Source organism: Ostrinia furnacalis, unplaced genomic scaffold, assembly GCF_004193835.3.
Source record: "Ostrinia furnacalis isolate ACB-3 unplaced genomic scaffold, ASM419383v2 OfSCF0216, whole genome shotgun sequence".
Taxonomy (NCBI): domain Eukaryota; kingdom Metazoa; phylum Arthropoda; class Insecta; order Lepidoptera; family Crambidae; genus Ostrinia; species Ostrinia furnacalis.
This window is the reverse complement of record NW_021130455.1, coordinates 288,804-305,625: the sequence shown is the minus strand read 5'-3', so window position 1 is coordinate 305,625 and position 16,822 is coordinate 288,804. Positions and strand designations below refer to the sequence as shown.

General features: G+C 36.1%; 3 protein-coding genes across 3 annotated transcripts; 2 read left to right on the top strand and 1 right to left on the bottom strand.

Moving 5' to 3' along the window:
• Positions 1-742: 742 nt before the first annotated feature.
• On the top strand, positions 743-3,054 carry Aven (Apoptosis and caspase activation inhibitor). Its single transcript, XM_028310144.1, has 6 exons — positions 743-785; positions 954-1,046; positions 1,163-1,278; positions 1,529-1,740; positions 1,928-2,588; positions 2,838-3,054. The coding sequence occupies exons 2-6, from the start codon at positions 1,021-1,023 to the stop codon at positions 2,942-2,944; spliced, it is 1,122 nt and encodes a 373-aa protein (XP_028165945.1). The 5' UTR covers positions 743-785; positions 954-1,020; the 3' UTR covers positions 2,945-3,054.
• A 913-nt stretch (positions 3,055-3,967) lies between these two features.
• LOC114356832 (serine/arginine repetitive matrix protein 1) lies at positions 3,968-8,417 on the bottom strand. Its single transcript, XM_028310193.1, has 4 exons — positions 6,989-8,417; positions 6,846-6,906; positions 6,578-6,616; positions 3,968-5,627 (listed from the first exon to the last, which is right to left on the bottom strand). Exons 1-4 carry the CDS (start codon positions 8,225-8,227, stop codon positions 4,975-4,977), a joined length of 1,992 nt encoding a protein of 663 aa, XP_028165994.1. The 5' UTR covers positions 8,228-8,417; the 3' UTR covers positions 3,968-4,974.
• A 356-nt stretch (positions 8,418-8,773) lies between these two features.
• LOC114356841 (uncharacterized) lies at positions 8,774-16,032 on the top strand. Its single transcript, XM_028310205.1, has 8 exons — positions 8,774-8,979; positions 9,061-9,162; positions 9,484-9,579; positions 9,690-9,923; positions 10,098-13,365; positions 13,726-13,878; positions 14,199-14,348; positions 14,799-16,032. Exons 1-8 carry the CDS (start codon positions 8,905-8,907, stop codon positions 14,981-14,983), a joined length of 4,263 nt encoding a protein of 1,420 aa, XP_028166006.1. The 5' UTR covers positions 8,774-8,904; the 3' UTR covers positions 14,984-16,032.
• The last annotated feature ends 790 nt before the right edge of the window (positions 16,033-16,822 follow it).

Below are 16,822 nucleotides of genomic sequence, written 5' to 3'. Positions count from 1 at the left end.
GTCCATACCAGGCAGGCAGGCAGCTCGGCATCACGCAGCGTTTGCAGCCGTATTGACCAAGTGAGTCATCAAGACCGCTCGCCAAAATGTAAGTATGGGCTGAGCTGAAACGCTAGAAAACAATGGGAAAAAGTAAATATTTTAGGATTTTCAGTCTAATTCTAAGCCATGTCTGTTTCGGACAATGCCTTTGCCTGTCGCAAAATATTTAAAAAATATCAAACAAATGTCACTGTCAACAGCGTCAAATTGTCAATGTCATTGGCAGTGTTGCCAGAAGGTTACTTTTGTAACCTTTTAGGTTACTTTTGAACTGCATTGGTTACTTTTAGGTTACACTAATGAAAAGGTTACTTTTAGGTGATTTTTCAGAAATTGTAGAATTAACTTGTACAGGTTAATCAGTAAAAAATATTAATAGTGACAATTTAAAAATTATGTCATAAACTGCATTTAAACATGAATTAGATTATTATTTGTTACAAAAATGAGATTTGGCGAATGTTTTCGATAATGAAACGCAAATCCATGAAACGTTTTTATACGACCGCGACCGGTCACTTTTCGGTCTTCATGGAATGGTAAAAATTTTAAATTTAGGTAAACGATCGATGATCAATTGTATTTCATTTTCCATCCATGAACAATCGCTCCCACGAATGAAGGTTACTTTTTATTCAAAAAGGTTACATTTTTTCATATTTCTGGTAATTTCTGACCAGACCCGACTGGCAACACTGGTCATTGGTATGTCAAATTAGGGAAATGCATGCAAAAGCTCACAGCTGAGCCCCGATTACGGTAATTTTTAACGTCAACAATCCAGACACGCTTCTCGATTCTGCGATACGATTGGTCGTTCAACAGCGTACGTCAGCTGTTTTGACCAATCGTATTGCAGAATCAGAAACGCGTCTGGATTGTAGACGTTAAAAGTTACCGTAATCGGGGCTCTGTTTCAGTAAAACAAGCAATATTTTTTGATTATTGAGCAAAATTTACTATTCACATTACCACATCATGCCAGAAGAATCAAAGAAAAATCAGTAAGTAAAAATCCCCCAATAATAATACGGTTAAAAACATCTTAGAATACGGTAATTTTCTGTAAAACTTCCAAATTCGTGCCGTGTAAAACATTGTTTTTTTATTTAATTTCCAGGCCCAAAGGTCGAAATGATGCCAAGGAGCAAAGAAAACCCCGGCACGGCCGACATCAAGGAGGAAAGGAAAAGGAAGGAAAGGAAAAAAAACACGATACAGCTGCTGAACCGAAAGGTTAGTTGTTTTTCCACTAAGTAAGGTTACCTACAAGATTCAATATACACTTCCAGAAAACCTTTACATTTACTTAACCGAAATTGTAAGGAGTTTGTGTAAGATATAAAGTGCACCAGAATCTACAAGATGAATCTAAAGATATTAATACTTGCATAAATCAATAAAATATTGTTAGCAAGCAATATTCCAAAATGTGAGTCCTTCACTCTTATCACTAGCTGTGTATTTATGATTATTATGCATTCAGTTCCAGTACCACAAAAGCCTGTTTACGAGGAGCCTGGGCCAGAATTCTACAAAAACTTAAAACGAGAAACAGATGAGATCCTAAAGATCACAGAAGAAGCCAACTCAAAGTACAAGAAAAAAGAAATTCAGAGCAACTGGGCCAAGTATGAAATGCCCATTGAAAGTTATGATGAGATTGAAGAGCAAGAAAATATGGGAGCTGATTATGAGGTGAACTTGAGATTTTATTCAGTAGTAACCACTTACAAAACATTATCACAACAAAAAAAAAATTATTAAATAAATATTTTTATCATCAGAAAAGGAATAATCTGTATTGGGAGTCCTGGCTCTTGTCAATTGAGAGCAGTTTTTGTAAGTTGTATGTCTAAAATATTTGTTTTTGTTTAATTTTCAGAAACTTATTGAAGCACCTCTATCTGTTGGTGGGCACTTCCAATTCAAACATGAAAAATCTTGGGACACTGACACTGGTCCTTCTCCTTATGACAAATATTTTGAAATAAATATGGATAATTTAGCACTCAGTATCTCAACAATACCATTTTATGAACGCATCAACATAGACAAATCAATCTTTAGTGAGACAGATATGTTGAATATGAATAACAGAGCTACAAGATTTAAACAAAAATATTACAATGACAAATCATTTACAACTCCAGAGTTACAAGTTCAGGACAAGATTCTCAGTAGCCTCATGGGAAACAAAGAGAAAGTAGATAGCATTGAATTAAAGTATGAAGAGACAGAAGAAAATTCAGTAGAACAAAAGGACCATATTAATGTGGCTAATGAAACACTCACTGAACAAATTCTGGATCTACCAAGTGCCACTATAGATAGCTCAAGCATAAATAAAGCAAAGGTTCCTGATAAAAATCAACCAGAATTCGAGTCTGAACCATTGAAAGCTACAGTACTGCCAGTAAAAAAACTACAAAATAGTAAAGATCTAGATAGTTTAGATGATTTAATTTCGGGTGACCAAATCAAAAATCCTCAAGACCTGGAACTAAAAACTATTGAAATTCCAGACATAAAAGATATGGAAGATGGTAAGTTTTATGAATTTTATTTCTTCTGCCATCAATTAATACAGACACGGAACTTCTTCTATCTGATTCAATTAATTTATTTTTGCCCCCTCCCAGCGTTAGAGAAAGGATCATGTGTTGTGCCAATTTGTTGTTTCGTAAGTTCAAAAAGTTCAGCTTTGAACGGGGGCGTTTTTCCATTTGGCGCCCCAGTTTCAACTGTCGCCCGGCTGGCATTGATACTTACCTACTTTATATGATTTTTTCCAGTTATTGTTGCTGAAAATCGAAAACCAAAACAAGAAGAATCAAAAAATGTCGTCATAGAATCTCCAGAAGACCTAGAAAAATGGTTAGACGATTTTTTGGACGGTTAAAATGACTATAACGGCCACTGCTTAAATAATCTCGCATATTACAGTCTAGGTATATACAGAGAACAGATTGATCGTTTTATTTATTTCATGTAGGTTACACAAGCTATCAATCATTTTTAGGGTTCCGTAGCCAAAATGGCAAAAACGGAACCCTTATAGTTTCGTCATGTCCGTCTGTCCGTCTGTCCGTCTGTCCGTCTGTCCGTCTGTCCGTCTGTCCGTCTGTCCGTCTGTCACAGCCGATTTACTCGGAAACTATAAGTACTACAGTGATGAAATTTGATGGGAATATGTGTTGTATGAACCGCTACAAAATTATGACACTAAATAGTAAAAAAAAGAATTGGGGGTGGGGCCCCCCATACATGTAACTGAGGGATGAAAATTTTTTTTCGATGTACATACCCGTGTGGGGTATCAATGGAAAGGTCTTTTAAAATGATATAAAGTTTTCTAAAAAACATTTTTCTTAAAGTGAACGGTTTTTGAGATATCAGCTCTCAAAGTCGTAAAAAGTATGTCCCCCCCCCTCTATTTTTATAACTACGGGGTATAAAATTCTAAAAAAAATAGAGGTGATGCATGCTAATTAACTCTTTCAACGATTTTTGGTTTGATCAAAGTATCTCTTATAGTTTTTGAGATAGGTTGATTAAATTGACATAATAAGTTTATTATATTTGCTGCTACGGAACCCTTTGTGCGCGAGCCCGACTCGCACTTGGCCGGTTTTTTTATATCTGTTCACCACCACCACCACCTTTAACTACTTCTACAATATGTAGGTACACCAACAATAAACTATGAAGTAATAAATTGTGTTCTGCTTATTACATCTGCTACCCTGCCTGTGTAGGTAGGCCACATCCAGTGTCACATAAAATTTGCAGTTTGAAATAAAACAAACATTTAAAAACATACTAATTTATTGTATCAATAGATAGGCATTAGACCATCAATAAGTATAGTAACATCATTACATTACTATGTAGGTACTGCACTAATATTGTTCTTTTACACTTGTTAGCAAATAAGACACACCACATGCACTGAAGATAATGTTTTTCTCACACATTGTAGTTACAACGTATTTTTTTTACAACCAGCACAATTCAAGAAAGCACAAGTTCCAAATTCTGTAGATAGTAGACATTCTGTTATTCGTTCTGCAAAGAAGTTATATCGAAGAAGGGAGAAACGTGACATGAGGCGGACAAGTTAAGCGCGGTTAAAATGCAAAAAATAGGAACTCCATGTATTTCTGATCAGAGAGCCGACATTTACCAATTTGCTGGGTGGTTTGGTTCACTGCTAAGCTTCGACCTCTTCATTGGAATGCGTAACCTTGCTGCATCATGTGTTTCCATACAACGCAGTCACAAACGAGTATTTAGTTCATTTGAACATTTTACACAATTATATAAGTGTACAAAACACATTAGAACTTTTACCACAGCCTTGCAATGTGCAGCGCAGTGGTAAGCGCAGCTAAATCAAACATTGCGCTCGATATAGGCATATTATGTTATTGTTAACAGAAGGGTTGATAAAACTAACGACTTATAAATAACGACGTCTGGCGTGATCAATATCTTCATTGCTGCATTTCCGCTGCACATCGCTGTCTGAAAGCTTCTGGTCGCATCTTCTGCTGATAACGGGAACAGCTGCCTTCGCTTATTGCACTAAGTCTCGAGCAGGCTTTTTTTACAACAGCTACAAATTCAGGTAGAAATTTTCAGCTTCATAATGTTAAATTTTTTTTACTATCACTACACATAATGCATGATCATATAATAAAAAGCTTACTAAAACTATCTGTACATACAAAACAAATTGTTGTAGATATACTATGTAAGTATGTAGTATGTAGGTACAATATTTCATTTTTACATTACAATGAGTTGAATAAAACTAACTTTTTAATAAGTACTATGAAAATAAAACAAAACATGCCACGCGCCCTAACTTTATTCATGATACTTTGTGACCAGTATAAAATCACATTGCGTGCACGCAATGTTTTACCTTTAATAACGGTAATTATAGTTGTCATAATTGTTGTGATATGGACCTCTATTATCGTATGGAGGATTCCTCCTGCCGAACTGGTTGATGGCCGGAGGAGGGTCATTCGTCTGCTTCAGAGTCTTCGCCCGAGCAGCCAGCTGCGACACCAGTTGCGCCGGCGTCATGTGAGCTATCGAAATAGGTGCAGTATCAGCAGCGCTCCCAGTCGGATTGAAGATTGACTTCGAATTGATTAGATCCTGTTCAACGACTTGAGTGTGGATGGACGCCGAGAAGTGTTCCGCTTCGACCGCCGTGCCAATGTCATGACGCTTCGTAGATTCGCGAATATCACAGACGTCACAATACGGCTTCGTAGTCTGCACGGCAGCATCCTTCATGTCCTTAGCTATTTTCTTCTTCGGTCTTGCCACCACTTTGTCCAAACCGATCGTTGCAATGATGCTGTCGACCAGCTGTTTGTTCTGCTGCGAAGTCTTGCCGTAGGTCTTCGTAAACTGGAACTCCACGGGGACTTGCCTCTTCAGCGGGGAACAATATTTAGGCGTCAAAAACTTCGGTTCTGGACCAATGATATTGTGGAGCATTACCAAACGGTTTGGTAAAAGCAACTTCGACAGTTTTGACAATGCCTGATTGCAGCGACCCAACACTGCAAAAAATTAATAAAATAATCTTAAAAACGAGAAATATAATATATTCCAGATTAATATTTTAACAATATAAAATCTAAAGTTCCTGAAATTTAACAATCTTTATTTTTAAAGTAACAATAATAAAAAAAGAACTTTAATCTGAAGTTAAATAAGAAGGTATATGACGTCTAATAAGCCTATCATTTCACCAGGATCCCACTAGCTTCACGCAAAAAATAATTTATTTCTAAAAATAAAGTCTGTCCACTTCCATAGATGGAGACAACATGTATTCACTGTGTAAAATGGCACATTTCTATTAGTCGATAACTCGGCGAGGGCGTCCTCGACAGCAAGTCATACATTAAAGTAAATTCACAATCAAAAGCACAAGCTTATCTCTCAAATATACAACATCATTCAATTTAATTATTGAAATATGTATTACTTTTCTTTGTCATTCGAGAAGTCTAGTGACGACGATGACGACACGGGAACGTGGTGTGTATGAATTTACGGATCAACGTTTGAGATAACTTTGAAATTATTAACGGAGTTATTAACTTTCGTTATAATTTCATTAGTCCGTTAATCCGCGCCTCAACGAGTGTTTTCTGTACACATCCACCAGTCACTTTACCACTAACTGGTTAGGGGTATGCAAGACTGGCTGGTGAGTCTGGTGAGTCTTCTCGACTATATTCCAGTGAGGTGGGAAGCAAATGCGGCGATTTTTAAAGTTTCCACAGTGACAGTCTCGACACAGCCACTCGAACGCTGTGATAACATCGATTAGACACAATATTAAAAAAATACGTCACTCGACGCGGCAACTAGTGGCTTCACTGAAGCACCGATTATAGCTTTGCTGCGACTGCGACCACCACTAGTAGCCAAATGACATGTGTAAAATAAAAAGAAATACCAATTACGTTATGTACTATAATTTAAATAAAAAAATACTAACCCATAACCCTAGCCTTGGTATCCATTGAAGGGGGACAACCTGTAATAAATATTAACATTTTTAAATGACTATAAAAATATCAACGAAAATCAATCAACAGCTAAGCTTACATTAAAAACACACATACTGAACTAATAATATTAGCAAAAATTACTGTCAAAGATTTATTACATTGAAAATTTTACTCATTCTAGGTGCTATGTATAATTATAATTAATTTACATAAAACATCTCAAGAGAATACAAAATATTTTTGGCCTCGCCTCACCTTTCTTGTTAGGAGCTAGCTTCAAGTAATCTTCTTTAGAAAGCTTCCCATCTGCCACTAACTGAAACACAATTTTATTAAATGACTAAAATTACAGGTGCACTATAAAAATTAATAGAAAAGATATCACTGCTTATATTTACTTGTGCCAATGCATCAAACGGTGTTTGAGTTTCATTTTTTGGGAAAGCTTGATTTGTTGATACAGGTGACACCATCTGGGAGGGTGCAGGAACCATGGCTGGCGGTGGGTTCACTGCAGCAGGCGCCGGCACAGGAGTGCCCATGAGTGGCGGCGGCACGGGCTGCGGCTGAGGCATCACGGGCACCTGCGGCTGGGCTGTGTAATCATAACCTGGAGCACTATAGCCCCCCATAAAATGGGGACCTTGTGGATATGAATAACCTGAATATTCACCGGAACCAACGTAGGGTGATTCTGGCTCAGTGTAAGGCATACCTACTGGATAATCTACATTAGGATACAAAAAGGTATCTCTTGTCCTAGGGGAGTTTGAACGTCGGGGACTGAGCCGTTTATATGGCGATCTTGATCGACGATAACGACGCGGGCTGCGGCGGGGGCTTCGACGACCCGGACTAAACCTTCGTGGACTTCGCCGTGAGGTTGGGCTAAATCTTCTGAACTTCCGCTGAGGGCTGAAATGTCGGAAATTACGACGCGGGCTCCAGCGAGCGGGCGGGCTACGTCGCGGGCTCCGGCGCGGGCTTCGGCGTCGTTTCCCGGGAGACTCGCGGTCACGTGGGGGTCGATCTCGATGCTCTCTTGATCTTGATCGGCGTTTTGCGGGTGGTGGGTGCGACTCTGCAAGCATTGGAGACTTCTTTTTTTCAGGGCGTTTGTTTTCACTGTAGTAATCATCAAGTTCGGTACCAGGGGGACGCAGTTCATCATTGGAAGATTCGAGCTGCTTGGCTAAAAGTTCCTTGACTTTTACTTCTTTATCCTTTTTGATTGCCTCGTTGGTCTTGTTGGGATCGCGTCGACTGCCAGGTCTGATAAAGTCATCCAGCTTGCTATCTTCTTCAGACCGCCGGTTTTCCTGAGAATGGTCAGGTTTCACCCATTTGTAAGGGTCAGTCGGCTTTCTGCTTTTGTCATCACTTCTCTTGCGATACTTATCCTCGTCGCTTCTTCGTTGCCTCTCCTCACCTCCATCGATCAGCTCACGAAGGTCCTTTACACTATCCACAGCTTCTGCATTGATTCTACGTCTCGAATTGTCGTCGTCATCCCAACTATCTATTACACTAAGACCTTCCATGAAATCTTCTTTGCCAAAATCATCAAAAAAATCACTTGGAATATCCTCGGGTTCGGGTTCACCCCCGTCGGAAACACGGTCTTTCTGAGACTCCATGAGGCAGGTTTACAGCAATTGCAAAGTAAGTACGTTACGCATAAACTAAAATACTAACAAAAATATAATAATTTCAACCCTATTCAATTCTATCATCCAAAATATTAACGAAAACACAATATTTGCTGTAAAATCTAAAATTTTATCAAACAAACTTCCAACAATCACTTCGGGAACCATAAATTTTTTTGACAGACAGCCATTTTTTTTTACATCACTTTTTTTTTTTTTTTTTTTATGCATGCACAGATTAAAACATCTGCAAAGACTAACTAAAGAATGGAGAAGACTTTTTGCATTACATCGTATCGTTATGTTTTGTTGATCAATATTGACATGTTTTTGTTGTTTGTGTAAGGTGAAACACTCGCTGGAGACCCAACTAACGTATAAGATGAATAATGATCCTTTTTTGTTTGTATATTTAGTTTTATTACGTCTTTTAGAAGCAGACAACGATACGAAATAGATACGATGAATTGTGCGCCAACTCTTGTAAGATAAGATCTATGGCATAGCTATCTAATCTGTTGCTCAGTTACTGAAAAAAAAATGTGTCACATAATTTGTCAATATGGTGGATGTTTGTTTGTGCGTTGTTATGGTACAAGTTGTGTTTTTTTAGTAAATGTACAGTGAATTACGTATAATAACCATCGGTGTTGTAATAATAAAGAATGGAGTGTACGCAACGGCTCGAGTGCACGCAAGATTTATACGATGCACGGCCTGAAAGAATTTGCCCAGAACAGGTTAGGAATTTAAAATAATCAACATTATCTGCTTTCATAGGAAGCTTGATAAATACTTCCATTTCATCTAATTTGTTTTAGATCGGTTTTCTTGGGATATGTGGAGTAAAGCATCCGGTGAAACGTGGGCCAAACAAAATTGGAAGGGATCCTCAAACATGCAGTATTGTGTTGAATTTGAATGTAAGTAATAATGGCCACAACATTTGAAAATTCTTAATGAAGTGAATCCCTTAAATTATTCTTTCGAACAATGTAAACATTAAGCTTGCAATGTGTTTCATTACCCCCTCTGACCTTTACTTTTCTGTATCTAAAACATAGTTATTTACCTACCATTATTCTCAAATTTTGTCAAATATTGATGTATCTTTTATCAGAATCTTTCAACCAATGCAAATATGTGTGATATTCACCAAATTCATTTACAAGAGGCACACCAATATGTTGTTTATTCTTTTTAATTTTCATAACTAAGTTTCTACTTATTTCTCTTTATTACAGTCAATTTCCAGACAACATGCTGTAATCAATGTGCTAAACCAAACAGAATATATGCTCATGGATCTAGATTCAGCTAATAAAACAAAATTAATGGATGTAAGTATGCTTGATTATAAAAAAAATTGAGTTAGGCGAAAAATAACTTACATTTTTGGTGTTATAATTTGTTGATTTTTTTTTTATAAATGTAATTGTCTTAATTACAGAAAACTCTACCACCGTATATACCTCATCCTCTGAAGAATGGAGATATGGTCCAATTTGGAGATATATTTGGTGTTTTTCGATTACTGGAGGAAGATACTGACTTGCCAATGACTCAAGCTATTGACATGCCTGAAACTCAAATTCCAGAGACACCAGTTTCAAACAAACACATTTCCAAGGCAAACAGAATTCCAGTTACTACTATTCCTGAGTCTCCAGATGTTAGTGACAAGGTAATTAAATTTTATTATTTCTAGTATCAATCAAGACTAACATAATTTCAGTTAGATCTACATTGTCATAATCATAAGAAAATATTAAAGCAAAAGTAATGAATACCAACAGCATTGCTTGAATTGAATTATTTTTAAAAGCAATTTTTTAAGCTTTTTTTTTATTATTTACAGGATGAGTCTTTCATTGTACCATCACAACCGAAGAGAGATAAATGTTTTAGAAATTCCAATAGTCACTTTGTGAAGCCATCGTCCAAAGTAATATCCATACAACCAATAGGAACAAATAAAATTGACAATGTTTACTGGAGTTCATCAAAAAGATCACTTTCGCTCAATTCACAATTCAATGATTCTGACAGCCTGAATGATTCAACACTTTCTAATAAAACTGGTAAACAGAGCAGCGAAAAAAGTATCTTTGAAATGGAAACTCAACCACCTGTACCACTTGCAGCAGATGAAAGTACAGATTCTATTTACACTGCTGATACACAAGTCCCGGCAGTTCATACACCAAATAAACAGGTTCCAAACTCTATTTACACTGAAAATACACAGGTTCCAAGCTCCATATACACTGAAAATACACAGATTCCGAGCTCCATACATGTTGAAAATACCCAAGATTTCAACTCTATCCACAATGCATGCACACAAGCACCCACTTCGATTCACACAGAGAATACGCAGGCACCATCTACATCCCCATCTATCCATAACATAAATACGCAACTACCTCCTTCGACACATCTGCCCGAAGTGTGCAAAATAAACAATCAGCAGGACATGCAAATTGATTTGTATTCCTCCAGCAATAAACAAAATAATAATGATAGCATCTTTGATGCCGAAACCCAAGTCTGTGCCCAAGAAGTGGTACCCAACAAAATTAATAAGAAAACAGAACTGGGTGACAAAAGTCCAAATAAAATTAATGCATCAGGTGAAGAAATTCTATTTGAAGAAATGGAATGTGATGATTTTGATAACAATTTTGAATCACAAGCATTACTGCCTACAGAAAAAATATTGGACCTTGAGAAATGTACTAGTGATGAAAAGAAATCTGATAATACTGCAAATAAAATGGAGACACATGTAAATAAAGTGAAGAAACCAGTGATTATTGAGTCAGATAGCTCAACAGATTGTGAAGATGTTGATATGGTGCCACCAAAACACACAGAAAAGCAAGGAGATGATGAAGATGTAACAGATTGCGAAGATTTATTTGATGATGTGCCAAAAAAGCCTACTAAAGAACTCAAAGAAAAAGTAAATAATAATAGTTTTGAAGACATGCTAACACAAGTCATTTGTGAAGATAACACTGCCAATAAAACTAATCAAAATGAGAATTTTGAAGATATGCTTACTCAAGTGATTGTGCCAGAGGATGAAACCCCGAGCACTTCAAATAAACCAAATACAAGTCAAGTTAGTTTTGAAGAATTGCCGACTCAAATTATCGTTGATGAAAATGAAGATGTGATTATTGCAGATAAGCCAATCCCACCCAAAGATAACAGTTTTGAAGATTTACCAACTCAAGTAATAAGTAACAAACCAACTCCAAATAATGTAGCTGAAGATTTTGTCAGTCCATTTAAAATTCCTCTGATGTCGCCCCTAAAGGCCAAGAGAAAAAATATTAAAGTTGTAACACCTAAAACTACCCTAGATGAAAATAAAATGGAATCCATTGTTATACCAGATGATGATAATTACTATGCAGCAACACAAGATATACTTGAAGACTTATGTACTCAACCAGCTGATATCTCGCCTCATAATAAAAATAAAGCTACAGGGCCATCAAAAATTCCTGATGATGACTTCCTACCTAGTTCAGTTGAAGAATATGCAGTAGGCAAGCGTTTTCCACATCTTGAAAACAATTTGTCTCCAAGAAAGAATCTAAATAGATCTTTCGACAGTAGCGACGGAGATGAAAATGTTAATAATTTCGTTTCCAAATTGTCAAGTCAACAGATACGGGAAGTGATAGGTGTAGAATCGGTGGACAAAATAAAACGCGTGCCAAGTGATTCTTCCGATTTAGAACTAACTCCAAAAAAAATTCGTCCAATAAGATTTATGGATATTGATTTACCGAATAGTCAAGAAATAAAAACTGGCGTATCAATGCACTCAAGGACACCCGTAACAGAATCATCAAGCGAGTCCGAGGTAGAAAATGATTCCGAAGAATGCACTCCCATTTTGTTTCGTAAAAAGAAAAAACCTAAAGTTGATGCTAAAATCGATTTGACGAAAATGTTTGCAGCTGAATCTTTGCCTACTAGAGTAATAACACGTGTCCGTAAACCCACAAATAAATATCAAAACGATGAAACTAATACATTGTCCAGAAACATACTAAAACCTAAATATTTGACAGAGCAGGAAGAAGAAATTGATAAAGACATAATTACAGAAAATATATCCAGACTCAAAAGTAAAAGTGAAAAATCTAAGAATAAAGAGGCAAACAAAGATTCAGGACGAGAAACAAAGAGTAAGATTTTAGATCAAAAAGTGAGCAAAGCAAAAACTGAAAGTAAAATTAAAGAAAAGGACTCAAATAACACAAATAAAATTGACAAATATTTAGAAATTACCAAAAACCATAAGAATGACAAAAAAAGTCCAAAAACTGACAAAGCATGTAGCAAAGATGATGATATTGCTGTAGAACCATTACATGAGACAAGTAAACATAAAGAAAAGTCTGGTAATGATAAAAAAATAGACGAAGTTAAAAAGAAAGGGTCAAATCGAAGAAGTAAAAACGACAAAAAGTGTGTCACTGATGCAAACACAACTAGTGCCGTTTCTCCGAAAGATGCAAGTGTCAGCCAAATTACAAATGTGTCCATTGAAACCAATACCAGTTCTGTAAGTACACGTAGTACAAGGAATAAACGTAAAGTTGACGAATCAAAAGATAAGTGTTCTGTTAACGACAATGACAGTCAAAGTGAGAAAAAGAGTAAACCAAGTAGAAAACAGAATTTGAAAACGATTGAAATCGATCTAACGGACGAACCAGTTGAAGTTAGGCGAAGTAGACGACAGAAGCCTAACGAAAAGAAGGAAACTAAGGAAAAAGTGGAAAAAGTTGATGACAAATCATTAGATAAAACTGATATTGATAAAAGTTTGAAACCTGTAGCGAGGAGGGGGAGACCGCCAAAGCATGGGCGTCCTGTAAAAGCCGAGCAAAGCACGATTTATAGTTTGTCGTCGGAGTCTGGTGTGGACTCGCCGATGAACGTGAAACGCTCAGCTCCAGATAACTTGGATCCTCCGAGCCCTAAGCGAACCAGGTCTGCGGCTAACTCGAGAGCTACACCAGCGAGGATGAACAAAACGCAGTACGTCTTGTTCACTGCGTTTCCAAGTGAAGAAGTTAAGGCCAAACTGGAGAACTTGGGTAAGATTTAATTGATAATTTGTCCATCTTGATAGATATTTGTAATGTAACTGCTGCCCTAAACCATAACCGAAAAAAAAGCTTGTAAAATCAAAGTCGATCCCTGCTCTGTGAAAATAAAACAAATCTATCTCACAGTCAGATTGAAAAGTACTTTCTGTCTCTCTTTTACACATTTAGCAAGAGCGAGATAGCTAGTGTATTTGATATTTGAACTTGAATATGTTGTGTTTTGTACCTAATAAAATAATTACATCAGTGTGCATATTTTCTTCACCTTAACTTTCGCTGTGCGACCTAAAAATAGTAGTAAGTTGAGTTGGCTATAAGAGCAGTTGTCCAATGCTGTGACTTTTTCAGGAGCAGTAGTAGTATCAGACGTGAGCGCGTGCAGCGTGGTGCTGACGCTATCGATACGGCGCACGTTCAAACTGCTGTGCGCAGTTGGGCTGGGAAGACCTGTAGTGGGCCCCGACTGGGTGCAGGCCTGCGTAGATTCTGGCGCCATTGTTGGTAAGTTATACTTTTTTTAATATTGCTCCTTGGGCTTGCACATTTTTCCAGTTAAATATAGTTCTCATTTGGCCAGTGTCAAGAAGTTTCATTTTTAGTTGAATTTGAAGTGATGTTTACTGCTTTATTCCATTTGAGATTTCCAGTTAAGAAATTATTACACCATCATTATTAGGCTGAATACAATTTTTTGACAAGTTGTGCTTTGGTATTATTGGTAAATGGTAATAAATTATACAATTCATTTCTTATGGTTAAATGCTACTTATGATTTAAGATTATATTTGCAGTAAAGATAATAAAAAATATTTGGCTTACAGATCCTTGGTTGTACATTTTAAAGGATGAGGTGGCTGAAAAGAGGTTTCAGTTCAGTTTACAGAAAACTTTGGTAGGAAGCCGCAACTTCCTAAAAGGTTTTAATTTGTCTTCCACTCCCAAAGTGATGCCTTGTACTGAGGAGATGAAATGTAAGTAATAAAAATAATTACGTTACCTATAATTTTATAAGAGTAAAATATCCAAACTTTTTTTCTCCATACACATCAAACTCTTGAGGTTACCACCCTTAAAATGTAAAAGTCTGATTGCTATTTTCAAAGTACTGGGCCACAGTTCCAGCTACCATTTTCGGTCATGTCGTCTCGTTCTATCGCAAAGAATCACCATTTGATGAGAGCGAGAGAAAAAATGGAAATGGGTAACTGGAACTGTACAATATTCTGACACTTTTGTGATGAACACTAGAAATAGAATAGGATAGGCTGGTAAAGACGACAACTTTATTGTTCCAAGGCATAGACAGACTAGGGTTAATTACATTGTAACTTGAATTTAGCTTTCCAAAGGCCCAATAACCACAGAATACCTAAGCTGTACAAATGAATGTGTATTTCATAATCAATTTCTTATTTTCACAGTAATAGTGGAATGTTCCGGTGGTACGTGGAAGGAACAAGGCCCGCAATGGATATGCGTGTCATGTAATGCAGACAAGGCGTTATGGCCCGCACTCAGGCGAAGCGGCGCTACCATCGTCTCCACAGAGTTCATACTCGGAGGAGTCTTACGGCAGAGGGCAGACATCACAAACAATAAACTCTGAATTAAGTAAGTCACGGTTCAAAACCCAGTGGCAGTAAGGCCTTAATTAATGTACAAATTAGAGGCAATATTACATTTGATGGAAACATTGCTTGAAATTGTTATATCTGTTACCATGTATCGATTGTTTTTTATATACTAAGCGGCAACCAAACCTCTCTGGGAAGTTTATTTCTGCCAGTGACCAGCGTTATTAGTTCTGATATAGTGTACCTGCAGTTCCATTGTTTTTTCGTTATTCTGTGGGACGAGTACTAGTAAGTAGATTTCAAAACACAATCGGGTCGAGTTGTTCACACTACAACTCGCTCGTATTTTTTTTATTTATCACTTCACTACACTAGAAAGGAAACTAACACCAGATTGTAAAATTAAGTCCATTAAATTTAAAGCTTTAATAAAGATCGACCATGTTTTCCGTCTACCCTCCACAGAATCTGTAATGATTGTTATTCATCGCAGACCTAGTCTTTTATGAACTACCCACCTTTTCCAGTGAATTCTGAAGCAATATTTTAAATAACTTAATGCTTTTAGAAGTACATTTTTTTGTAAGCCTTAGTTTCTAATGGTTACGATAGCTTTAGTTGTAAATTTATTGTTTTAGAGATAATAAGGGCATTCCTCTGTTTGAGCAACTATTATTTTGTTTTCTTTTGTACTTTTTTAACTGTTAACGGAACTTTGTGTAGGTGGTGACTACTTAAAACTTGTTATTTATGTATGTTGTAAATGTAAATATGTACCAAATACCTTTATTTTTATACTGTGTGTGTATTATGTTATAATTTTATAATGATATCTATTACGCAATTGTTAATTTATATCACATTAGTATTCTATGGGTACTACTTTACTTTTTAATTGAAATTCCTGTATGGCCCGTTTTAATTTGATGTTCTTCAAAATGATGATGTAATTCAATTGGTATTTTAATGATTCAATTAATGTTTTTATTCAAATCTACTCCATATTATCAGGATTCAGGTCTTTATCATTTTATTTGAAATATAAATTTGTCATTTTTTTAATAATTGTAACTACCTAATGCTTATTTTGAGATAATGAATGATATTACGATAATTAGTTTCTAATATTTCGCAACATGAAAAGTGTAATTTTACATATTTTTTTAATAAAAAATATCATAGTTGGACAGAATTCTTCAGTTTTAAGACCTATATTATTGTGTAAATTAGTGATTGTGTTCATGACAGTAATACAACTTTTCTTTGAAAACTTTTATCGTTCTGTGATCGATAAACATAAAATAAAAGACTTGATTTTTAAATCTATTGTTTCACTTGTGGTGTTCCCATTAAATTTTAAATTTACGCTTTTTGTTAAAGAGATAGGGAATCCTGGAAATAACATAGGATGGTTTTTAATTCGGTTTTTGAAACAGGGACGCGCGCGTTTTCTCTGTAACAACAAAATCACGCAGGCGAAACCGCGCGAAAAAGCCAGTAATAAATAAAACACACACAAGCTTCGACATTAAAAATATATATTTACAAACCCACATTTATATCTATTGATTCACAGTAGAGTGGAATGTTAAAAATCCCATAGTAAAAGACGTGAATTACGATAATTTAACAACAATAATTAACATAAATGCATTAAGATGAAATAGTTACATTCTTATTTTTTTATAATAATACATAAAGAGGATAAAAATAAAATTGTGACTAAGAGAGGCTCTTACAATAATTTACATAACCTAAGTTACACACAAAAAATACTTAACTCTCATTTAACAAAAAATCTGTTAAATTAATCGAGCCTCGTTTAAATAAAACAGAAAAGTAAACGTATGTTATTGACCGAGACAAGGAAG